Source organism: Oncorhynchus nerka, linkage group LG19 (genome assembly GCF_034236695.1).
Source record: "Oncorhynchus nerka isolate Pitt River linkage group LG19, Oner_Uvic_2.0, whole genome shotgun sequence".
In the NCBI taxonomy this organism is placed as follows: domain Eukaryota; kingdom Metazoa; phylum Chordata; class Actinopteri; order Salmoniformes; family Salmonidae; genus Oncorhynchus; species Oncorhynchus nerka.
In genome coordinates this window covers 37,744,315-37,757,035 of record NC_088414.1, presented here as the reverse complement: position 1 = coordinate 37,757,035, position 12,721 = coordinate 37,744,315, and the positions used below count along the sequence as shown (strand labels likewise).

The following is a 12,721-nucleotide window of genomic DNA, read 5'->3' as shown; positions in this document are numbered from 1 at the left end:
GACAGCTCTGCTGCTCGGGGTGGAATAATGCGAATAATTTTTGTAAATTCATTTTAGGGCTTTTAGAATGAATCACATTCACTTTTTGTAATTTTAGTGCAGTCGTTTTTTAATCGTGTTGTCTGAATGCATTGGAAATACACTGAAAACATCCAAAATACATAATCAATACAACTTAAGGCCACAATGTGAAGTAATTTTTTTTTTTACATTGAGGATAAAGGGGAACTGGAGCCAGTGATTTAGCCTAGTTTTTTGGCTTGTTCCTCAAGAAATGCATGACAGAAGCCAAAGGTGAGTTGACTTGTGGGTGTGGTTTGATGTGGGTATTCCATCTGTCAGAACATTGCCTGCAGCTGTTTCCCCACAATCAATCACAACAACAACAAAAACTCGTGCAGGTTGAGTCCAATAACTACAGGAAGATGTAGCGCGAGATGCCGGAGGAAGCTTTGAATTGGTTAGTAGCCGACAGAGTAACTTTGGAAAACATGTCAGAGTGGTCATAATTTCCTGCGTGGTGGTAATTGGGTTACCATGGTAACATGTCAGAGTGGTCATACCTTCCTCTGTGGTGGTAATGGGGTTACCATGGTAACATGTCAGAGTGGTCATACCTTCCTCTGTGGTGGTAATGGGGTTACCATGGTAACATGTCAGAGTGGTCATACCTTCCTCTGTGGTGGTAATGGGGTTACCATGGTAACATGTCAGAGTGGTCATACCTTCCTCTGTGGTGGTAATGGGGTTACCATGGTAACATGTCAGAGTGGTCATACCTTCCTCTGTGGTGGTAATGGGGTTACCATGGTAACATGTCAGTGGTCATACCTTCCTCTGTGGTGGTAATGGGGTTACCATGGTAACATGTCAGAGTGGTCATACCTTCCTCTGTGGTGGTAATGGGGTTACCATGGTAACATGTCAGAGTGGTCATACCTTCCTCTGTGGTGTAATGGGGTTATCATGGTAACATGTCAGAGTGGTCATACCTTCCTCTGTGGTGGTAATGGGGTTACCATGGTAACATGTCAGAGTGGTCATACCTTCCTCTGTGGTGGTAATGGGGTTACCATGGTAACATGTCAGAGTGGTCATACCTTCCTCTGTGGTGGTTATGGGGTAACCATGGTAATATGTCAGAGTGTTCATATATTCCTGTGTGGTGTACTATGTACAACAGGAGTTACCTTGGGAGCCAGTGATTTAGCCTAGTTTTTTGGCTTGTTCCTCAAGAAATGCATGACAGAAGCCAAAGGTGAGTTGACTTGTGGGTGTGGTTTGATGTGGGTATTCCATCTGTCAGAACATTGCCTGCAGCTGTTTCCCCACAATCAATCACAACAACAACAAAAACTCGTGCAGGTTGAGTCCAATAACTACAGGAAGATGTAGCGCGAGATGCCGGAGGAAGCTTTGAATTGGTTAGTAGCCGACAGAGTAACTTTGGAAAACATGTCAGAGTGGTCATAATTTCCTGCGTGGTGGTAATTGGTTGGGAGAATGATGCAGAATACTGTTATGGGATTCTTATGAATAATGACTAAATTATGTATACATTTAACTTAGCAATATAACTAAACAGAATACTAGTCTGTTACTGTATGAATGTATGAATCTTATTATAATCATAATACTGAATATAAGGTGTGTCGTTTTAGTCAAGAATTAGAACAAGGACTTTCTGTTCCTTGTTAGAAACGAATGGAGGTATCGTCAGACCGGCTGGAATACTGTGTTCCTTACAGGACATTCTGTCCCTACCCAGGGAGGGGAGAGACCTCGGGCTTGTAGTAGATTGTTTAACAGGTGGCAGACAATGTGAGGTTTGTGAACTATATTGCCATTGTATCTGAGAGGAGGCATTTATGACAAAATGTGACTTCATCACATCGTCTTGCAAGTGCTGGCACCATCGAAGCATCTGTAGACACATACACAGTCACTGTTCTATTACCAATGGCAGTGAGGGTAGGTGATATCTGACAAACAAACATATACCATGTTTAAAGTTTGAACAGGTCAGACGAAACCTACCTAATTCTGGGTCACCCCATCGACAACCGTTGGTGAGCAGGAAAGAGGTGAGACTGGAGGTAAGGTCTTTGCCAGCACCCCATTGATGGGCATAGCAGCATACATCAGCTCCTGGCCCCTCATCAAAGATACTGGTCACACACACACACACACACACACACACAGAGCCTGGTGGACCCAGCTTGATCGCTGCGTTTACCATTCTAGTGAAATGGAAATGCTAAACCCAGCGATTAAGCTAGGTCCACCAGGCTAGGTCATGAAAGTGAATTGGGACCAAACTGAAAACTGTTTCAACCTTTGACCAGGTCAAATGTCACCAACCTGATTCAAGTGTCATTCCTGTTCCATTTCTAGGAATGCCCACAGCGAGGGCATGTCTGCGTAATGCTGAGGGTCCCCTTGCTGGTCAATTCGACCATGAAGGCCTGATTCATGCAGTCTCCTCTGAACAGTTGATGTTGAGATGTGTCTGTTACTTAAACTCTGTGAGGCATTTATTTGGGCTGCAATTTCTGAGGCTGGTAACTCTAATGAACTTATCCCCTGCAGCTGAGGTAACTCTGGGACTTCCTTTCCTGTGGGGGTCCTCACGAGAACCAGTTTCATCATAGCGCTTGATGGTTTTTGCGACTGCACTTGAAGAAACTTTCAAAGTTCTTGACATCTTCCGTATTGACTGACCTTCATGTCTTATAGTAATGATCGACTGTCGTCTCTCTGCTTATTTGAGCTGTTTTTGCCATAATATGGACTTGGTAATTTACCAAATAGGGCTATCTTCTGTATACCACCCCTACCTTGTCACAACACAACTGATTGGCTCAAATGCATTAAGAAGGAAAGAAATTCCACAAATGAACTTCTAACAAGGCACACCTGGTAACTGGAATGCATTCCAGGTGACTACCTCATGAAGCTGGTTGGGAGAATGCCAAGACTGTGCAAAGCTGTCATCAAGGCAAAGGGTAGCTACTTTGAAGAATCTTAAATTGAAAATATATTTTGATTTGTTTAACACTTTTTTGGTTACTACATGATTCCATATTTCTACTTCATAGTTTTGTAGAAAATAGTCAAAATAAAGAAAAACCCTGGAATGAGTAGGAGTGTCCAAACTTTTGACTGGTACTGTAAATATATTTTTGTAATACCTTAAGATCAAAAATATGCTGCTCAACAGATTTCATGTATATGGCTGCCAGCCATCGTTGTGCTACAAGCATGTAATTATAGTGCAGGGGGAACTGGGGAGAGAGGGTTGGGGGCTAAGGGGGGGCAGGGAAGGGGGAACAATTTATAGAGAGGGTCTTCTGGGTGGGGAGAGAGGGTCTTCTGGGTGGGGAGAGACCAAAGGGTGGGCTTCCCTGTGTGTCCTTTTTATTTAACATCCATAGGCTTATCAACACTAAAGATAACAATTACATTTTTGAAAAACAACGGCAACACTAGCTATTCTCTCATTGAATTGGAAAGGCCTTAATATTTCTATCACGTCTTCCAGCCATCTTGAAATTCTAGCAAGAAACCATATGGATGTAGAAATGCTCCAAGGACAAACACCTGCTCCAAAAAGACACACATAGAATAGAGAACAAGTTGTACAAACGGGCTGTTTTTCATCAGCCTTTTAAAAAAACGAAGTGTATAACGATACATAAGAAACTCAAAATCACCATCCTTGGTAAAGATGAAGACCAAGAAGGCAGAATTCCTTTCTTTAAATGTATCCATAATGGAAATAAAATGGCCTTTATTTATGTGTATACTCCAAATGAATCTGATCCTATGTTTATTCTGTGGACAACATATTGTTATAATTAACTGAATTTCAACTGGTTATAGGACAGACATGAATGCCATTCTGGACATGCGGGACAGATCTAATAAGACCAATTAGAATCTAAGGCTCTCCAACATATACAGCACTATACTCTCTGATTAAAACCTCATTGATGCCTGGCGAGCTCATAACCCCAAAGCAAAAGGGGACACGTTCTCTTCAAACAGGCACCAGACATTACCCCCAATCGATTTCGTACCATCTACTCCCCATATGAGCCTCTGGTCATCATACTTATTACTGCCAGATATCAAACCCTGGTCCTCCAGTACCCCCAACACTACACAGTTTCCCAACCCTGGTCCTCCAGTACCCCCAACAATACACAGTTTCCCAACCCTGGTCCTCCAGTACCCCCAACACTACACAGTTTCCCAACCCTGGTCCTCCAGTACCCCCAACAATACACAGTTTCCCAACCCTGGTCCTCCAGTACCCCCATCAATACACCGTTTCCCAACCCTGGTCCTCCAGTACCCCCAACAATACACAGTTTCCCAACCCTGGTCCTCCAGTAACCCCAACACTACACAGTTTCCCAACCCTGGTCCTCCAGTACCCCCAACACTACACAGTTTCCCAACCCTGGTCCTCCAGTACCCCCAACAATACACAGTTTCCCAACCCTGGTCCTCCAGTACCCCCAACAATACACAGTTTCCCAACCCTGGTCCTCCAGTAACCCCAACAATACACAGTTTCCCAACCCTGGTCCTCCAGTACCCCCATCAATACACCGTTTCCCAACCCTGGTCCTCCAGTACCCCCAACAATACACAGTTTCCCAACCCTGGTCCTCCAGTAACCCCAACACTACACAGTTTCCCAACCCTGGTCCTCCAGTACCCCCAACACTACACAGTTTCCCAACCCTGGTCCTCCAGTACCCCCAACAATACACAGTTTCCCAACCCTGGTCCTCCAGTACCCCCAACAATACACAGGTTCCCAACCCTGGTCCTCCAGTAACCCCAACAATACACAGTTTGCCAACCCTGGTCCTCCAGTACCCCCAACACTACACACTTTCCCAACCCTGGTCTTCCAGTACCCCCAACACAACACAGTTTCCCAACCCTGGTCCTCCAGTATCCCCAACACTACAGTTTCCCAACCCTGGTCTTCCAGTAACCCCAACAATACACAGTTTCCCATCCCTAGTCCTCCAGTACCCCCAACACTACACAGTTTCCCAACCCTGGTCCTCCAGTATCCCCAACACTACACAGTTTCCCAACCCTGGTCCTTCAGTACCCCCAACAATACACAGTTTCCCAACCCTGGTCCTCCAGTAACCCCAACACTACACAGTTTCCCAACCCTGGTCCTCCAGTATCCCCAATAGTACACAAGTTTCGTTGTAGCCCTTGACAAACACACCTCATTCAACTCATTGAGGGCCTGATGATTAGTTACAATACAACTGTGCACTGTTGGGGGTACTGGAGGACCAGGGTTGGGAAACAATCCTAAAAGAGCCACAAGATGGAGCTTTAATGTTACCTTACTGTAAAATCATACTTTCTGTGAACAATTTTAAACTGGAATTTGGAACCCAAATTAAATCAACCAAAGAGTCTCCTGTGTCTATAAAGAACTGTATACCTCTGATTGTAAATCCACACCAAGCCAGATAGAGTACTTTTGAAATTATATAAGAACTCCTCTTCTCTCAACTTAGAAAGCCGGCTTGCTGGGAGCCCATGGATAACATGAAGAACGGCAAATCACCTGGTTGTGACAGTATTACTTATTAAATCCACTGTTAATCATTTCAACTAACACAGCCGTTCAAAAAGGTTCATTTGGAAGGGATGTGAATACAGCATGAATTTATCTTTCATTAAAAAAAGGGATGACACCCATTGCTCTCACAATCGTCCTCAATCTTTGATAAACACAGATGAACTGTTTTCAAAAAATGTATGTCGTCCCGTCTCGAAACTTACCCAAATTGGTACTTCTGGACCAGAGGTGGTTTGTTAAAAAACTATTATCTTCAGATAACCTGCGTCGTCTTTTACATATCTGACATGCTTCATCAGAAACCAACGCTCCATAGGCAGCTCTCTCTCTGGAAGCAGAAAAAGCTTTTGATAAACTAGAACAGTCATATCTTTGGTCAGTTTTGAAACATATTGGACTTGGCTCCAATGGAATTAATGATTCTTCCACCCCTGAATGAATATATAGAGAAATTTGGTGTCTCCTATTGCCCTGGAAGATTTGTTCTCCACTGATATATCTCTGAATCTATGCAATATGGTGTCTCCTATTGCCCTGGAAGAGGTGGTCTCCACTGATATATCTCTGAATCTATGTAATATGGTGTCTCCTTATTGCCCTGGAAGAGGTGGTCTCCACTGATATATCTCTGAATCTATGCAATATGGTGTCTCCTATTGCCCTGGAAGAGGTGGTCTCCACTGATATATCTCTGAATCTATGTACTATGGTGTCTCCTATTGCCCTGGAAGAGGTGGTCTCCACTGATATATCTCTGAATCTATGTAATATGGTGTCTCCTATTGCCCTGGAAGAGGTGGTCTCCACTGATATATCTCTGAATCTATGTAATATGGTGTCTCCTATTGCCCTGGAAGAGGTGGTCTCCACTGATATATCTCTTAAACTATGTAATATGGTGTCTCCTATTGCCCTGGAAGAGGTGGTCTCCACTGATATATCTCTGAATCTATGCAATATGGTGTCTCCTATTGCCCTGGAAGAGGTGGTCTCCACTGATATATCTCTGAATCTATGTAATATGGTGTCTCCTATTGCCCTGGAAGAGGTGGTCTCCACTGATATATCTCTGAATATATGTAATATGGTGTCTCCTATTGCCCTGGAAGAGGTGGTCTTCACTGATAAATCTCTGAATCTATGCAATATGGTGTCTCCTATTGCCCTGGAAGAGGTGGTCTCCACTGATATATCTCTGAATCTATGCAATATGGTGTCTCCTATTGCCCTGGAAGAGGTGGTCTCCACTGATATATCTCTTGAACTATGTAATATGGTGTCTCCTATTGCCCTGGAAGAGGTGGTCTCCACTGATATATCTCTTGAACTATGTAATATGGTGTCTCCTATTGCCCGGGAAGAGGTGGTCTCCACTGATATATCTCTTAATGTGAACTACGCTTTGGTCCTATTATTGCTCACACAATTTCTATTTGGCGCAAAATTGAAAAACAATGTAGCTGGGAATCAAAATGGCATGCACATACTCCAATTTTTCACAATAGTGCTTTCTAATCTGTAGGGCAGCCTTTTGCATCCCCCCAATGGTCCAAATGTGGAATCCGTAACCTTGCCGATATCATGCACACTAATGGTTTGAGAACATTCCAAGATTTGAAAGACACGTACACATTACCAGGCAACTCCTTTTGTCTCTGTATTTACAACTTGGGTCAGCTATGTTGCAACACTCACTACAGAGTTCCAAACTGCCTCTGGAAGCAAAGTCAGCACAAGAACTGTTCGTCGGGAGATTCATGGAATGGGTTTCCATGGCCGGGCAGCCGCACACAAGCCTAAGATCACCATGTGCAATGTGAAGCGTCGGCTGGAATGGTGTAAAGCTCGCCGCCATTGGACTCTGGAGCAGTGGAAACGCCTTCTCTGGAGTGATGAATCACGCTTCACCATCTGGCAGTCCGACGGATGAATCTGGGTTTGGCGGATGCCAGGAGGACAATACCCACCCCAATGCATAGTGCAAACTGTAAAGTTTGGTGGAGGAGGAATAATGGTCTGGGGCTGTTTTTCATGGTTCGGACTAGGTCCCTTGGTTCCAGTGAAGGGAAATCTTAACGCTACAGCATACAATAGCATTCTAGACGATTGTGTGCTTCCAACTTTGTGGCAAAAGTTTGGGGAAGGCTCTTTCCTGTTTCAGAAATGGTTTGTTGAGATCGTTGAGGAAGAACTTGACTGGCCTGCACAGAACCTCAACCTCAAACACCTTTGGGATGAATTGGAATGCCAACAGGGAGCCAGGCCTAATCGCCAAACAGCAGTGCCCGACCTCACGAATGCTCTTGTGGCTGAATGGAAGCAAGTACCCGCAGCAATGTTCCAACATCTAGTGGAAAGCCTTCCCAGAAGAGGAGAGGCTGTTATAGCAGCAAAGGGTGGGGACCAACTCCACATTATTTCCCATGATTTTGGAATGAGACATTTGACAAGCAGGTACATTCAAACAAACATGTACATTCATATCCATACTCTACCTGCATTCTCCCGCTCCTCCCTGTTTCTATTGGTAAGAATCATGTCTTTCTTCTCATCTAGCAAGAATAGCTGGATCTCTTCTCCCATCTAGTGGCACATCAGATTGGCACAGTGCAGTCAGACCATCCCAAATCGCTCTCTACCTCTTGGCCCTAACCCTTTGATATAAGCAGTGTAGTAGTGGTGGTGATTTGCACAAGTTCTTTTTTTTCACTTTACAGATCTGCAAACATTGAAGTGTTTCACACTCAATTTGAGTGTGAAATACCAAATATCAGCAAAACACATGTATCATGAATCTAACTTGTTAGATTAGAGTTGTACAGTTTAAGCACAAAAATGTTTAAAGTACTTCACAAATATTTGATTGATGGATGCGGTCCTCTCCTGCTTCATTTGGACTCGCACTTCCTTTCACTTTTATCATTGGTGACAACACTTCATCCCCAACAATCAATCTGTCTTTGGTGTGGCTGCCAAGGGTGCAGCAGGTATCCTTGCAGTTAGAGGTGGAGGGTTGCTAGTTTGAATCCCGGGTCTGCCGGGGAAATAATCTGGCGGAAAGTGAGCTGCCTGCCGTTCTGCCATTGAGTCAAGGCACTTACCCACCCCCCACAATAACAGCTCCGCACACCCCCTTCTAAAACCTGTAGGTATGGGTCTTTAAGAGGGGTTGATAAAGACAGAAGTAAAATGCCAGTTGGATCTAAAAATCGGTCTTCTCAAATGTATTCCAAACATCAACACAAGAGTTGTACAACTTCAAGACTGTAACCATCAAGAACTATGACAAAACAAGCAATGCTAATGTATATTTGTTTTAATAAGCAACAGCCATAGCCCTTTGACAGCATTGATTCTCTTATGACAAAAAAAAAAAACAGCACTCAAAACACTTCATCTCGGAAATCAGACATTGTGACTCGCTTTTGTTTGGCATGTCTCTACCTGGCTGTGTCTTAATAGTGTTAACTAGCTTCCTTCCCTTGTGTCCTTTCCTCTATGGCCACTGATCTGGCAGGGCATGATAGGTGACCGCTACACGGAGGGCTACACGGAGGGAACCGCTACACGCCTCTACACGGAGGGAAACCTCTACACGGAGGGAAACCTCTACACGGAGGGAAACCTCTACACGGAGGGAAACCTCTACACGGAGGGAAACCTCTACACCTCTATAAATTGACTAGCGGCAATGAAGGAACGGAATCAAGGTTGTGAAGAAGAAAAACACAGTCCAGTGTAGTGTTTTACAAGGTCAGCCATAGTAGTACGGCGCCCCTGGAGCTCAAGGGCACATCGACAAATGTTTCACCTTGTCGGCTCAGGTACTCGAATCAGCGACCTCTTCGGCCGTTTACTGGCCTAACTAACCGCAAAGTTACTTGCCGCACTCTAAAAAGGAAAGGAGGCAACGACAGAGTGTTGAGAGACAGCCATATAGTGTCTGTGTCCCAAATGGCACTCTATTCCCCCTTGTATAGAACACTACTTTTGACCCGAGCCTGATGCTGGCCCGGGTCAAACGTAGTGGCCTATATAGGGAATAGGGTGCCACTTGGGACAGATTTGGGTGATTACAGTAAACCTATAGATATGAAACAGTTGAGGTCATCTATTAAAACAAACAGTTAAAAACAAACTGACGTGACACTTAAGCCCTTTAAAGCCGATGAACACATGAAAGAGGAGGAGTGCGAGAGAGGGAAAGGAGGATATGGGGGAGAGGATGGAAAAAGCCAACAACAGTAAGATAAACAACAAAAGGAGTTAACATTATAAAACCCAACAACACTATTCTACACACATACATAGGTATAACCATCAGAAATGAAAAACACATGTACACAACAGTTATGCTGAGAGTGCGTGTGTGATATCCTGCCATCCAAAACAACTCCGTTTCGATTCAAACCTGACATCGGTTAGAGGAAACTTCTGTAAAACAGATCTAACAATAATTTATTTATGTTACAATAAAAATGACTAATAAAATGTAGGGTTTAAATGTGATATTGACACATGGTTTGAATACATGGCTGTGTGTCTCTGTACGTGCAGGTGTCTGCACCCACAAAATTGCCAAACCAACCCCCAACCTTGAAAATGTTGCATAATCTGCCAAGCAGTGTTCTGTTAGTTAGGATATCTGACCATTTCAGACATGGTTCCCATTCTAAAAACACAACAAAGGTTGGGTCCAGACCATTTCAACTCAGCAAATAGGCATTATAATCTTATTATAGTCTGTTATTTTCAGATCATTTCTGTGAAATGGAATTGACCCCAACCCTTAACCATGAGTTATTACATCTCAAATCTACTTCCTTCACAAGCACAAACCACCTTCTGTCTCCCTCTTCTCCTCCTCCATATACAGAATGTCTTCCCTACTTTTCTAGATGGAACCTTCCTCTGAGCTAAGCACTAACAAGATGTCGTAGAAATCAGAAGAGAAGTGGGCTTGTCTGCCTGCTAAACCCACCCCAGAGGTGTTGGAGCTAAACCCACCCCAGAGGTGTTGGAGCTAAACCCACCCCAGAGGTGTTGGAGCTAAACCCACCCCAGAGGTGTTGGAGCTAAACCCACCCCAGAGGAGTTTGACAATCCAGGCAGGTCATTGTCCCAAATGTCACCATAAATGAACTAAATAGGGCACTGGTCAAAGGCAGTGCACTAAATAGGGAGTAGGGTGCCTTTTGGGATGCTCCATAACAGGAACTAGTGAACGAGGGATTGCATATTTAATGTTCGTAACGTGAAGAAAACGTTTTCAAAAGCAAAGTTAAAGGCACGTCAACAGTCTAAAATACTAAAAACATAAAACTGTTGAAATGACAGTTTGAATTGACAATGGTTAGGAGGCATAATGTGATGCAGGACACATGTTGCTCTGGAGACGATCAGTTCGACCATGCTACAACAAAACGACGAGTAAAGTAAGACATTATTCAGCGAAGGCAAGGTATCACACCTGAAGCCTGGTAGCTTGACAGACATGATCCTGGTCGCTGCAAGAGTATATTCTCCTAAAGGCACACTGTAGTGTAGAGTCAGTCATATAGGATAAACTACCTCAGTCAAATCTCTATCACACTCTACCAGGCATCCCTTTAAAAACCAAACATTGAAGTAAAATACATCCGCAGAACATGCACACAGCACCGTCTGTGATAATATACGCCCACAGGCAGTGTGACTAGCTAGGGCTGCATCAAATAAAACAGAACGGAGAACTTGTAGTGTTGTGGTGTGTGTCATCTGAGGAATACAAATCTTTCCAAAGCACAGTCCTTTCTGGAGTGTCACTGGGAGTGTGTGTGTGTGTCAGTGTGCTCCTTTTGTCAGGCACAAAACATAGATAGATGAAGTAGGCATATCTTGGTATTAAGGAACAAGAGTCACAACCAATGTCCCGCCTCCCTGCGTGTCTTCCAATGGCATTTAGCCTACCCCCCGTTTCATCCAATGGCAGTTGGATCACACTTCCTCAAAAAAAGCCATCTGAGCCATGTAGGCAGAGTTTCTCTGAAAGAACAAAGAACAAAAATGTTTTGAGAAAGGGAAAAATACTCCTCATAAAGAGGGCCCTGAGTTTTTCCTGGTTAGGTCATGTGGTCAAAATAGCATTTGAAAGGTATGGAGTTTGTTTTCTGTTGCCTCGGTTACACTAAACTGTAAAGATGAAATTAGTGTCTTAACAATCAAAAGGGTAAAAATCTGCAGTGTTTAACACTCAATTCAGTAGTTTTGTGGTAAGTAACACCATCTAGTACTGTCCTCGTCATATCAAGGGTTCAACTGTCCCCGGGTTAAGATATGTTCCTGGTCGCTAGGAGACCGAAACAGAGGTCTCTTATCAACGGGACTAAAAACAACATTCTAACTGGTCAGGGGGAACAGCTGACAGAGATACTGCATGTTCACATTAATAACAAACAAAAACACCACGCCATTTTGTTTAGGGGGAAGGAGGGCAACTCGAACATTACTATTGGGGCATGTAGGGAGGTTCTGGGGTTCTAATATTACTATGGGGCATGTAGGGTGGTTCTTACATTACTATGGGGCGTGTAGGGTGGTTCTAATATTACTATGGGGCGTGTAGGGTGGTTCTAATATTACTGTGGGGCATGTAGGGTGGTTCTAATATTACTATGGGGCATGTAGGGTGGTTCTGGGGGGGTGGTTGTAATATTACTATGGGGAATGTAGGGTGGTTCTAATATTACTATGGGGCATGTAGGGTGGTTCTGGGGGGGTGGTTGTAATATTACTATGGGGCATGTAGGGTGGTTCTAATATTACTATGGGGCATGTAGGGTGGTTCTAATATTACTATTGGGCGTGTAGGGTGGTTGTAATATTACTATGGGGCATGTAGGGTGGTTCTGGGGGGGTGGTTGTAATATTACTATGGGGCATGTAGGGTGGTTCTAATATTACTATGGGGCATGTAGGGTGGTTCTAATATTACTATGGGGCGTGTAGGGTGGTTCTAATATTACTATGGGGCGTGTAGGGTGGTTCTAATATTACTATGGGGCGTGTAGGGTGGTTCTAATATTACTATGGGGCATGTAGGGTGGTTCAGGGGGG

General features: G+C 43.9%; 1 protein-coding gene across 2 annotated transcripts in view; it reads right to left on the bottom strand.

Moving 5' to 3' along the window:
* Window positions 1-8,927: 8,927 nt before the first annotated feature.
* The window catches only part of nf2b (NF2, moesin-ezrin-radixin like (MERLIN) tumor suppressor b), a 32,981-nt gene continuing 29,187 nt past the window's right edge, over window positions 8,928-12,721 (bottom strand). For both annotated transcript variants that reach the window (XM_065004925.1, XM_065004926.1), the window contains exon 17: window positions 8,928-11,650. In XM_065004925.1, the coding sequence (XP_064860997.1) occupies window positions 11,603-11,650 (48 nt within the window). In that variant the 3' untranslated portion in view covers window positions 8,928-11,602. The remainder of the gene's footprint in view (window positions 11,651-12,721) is intronic.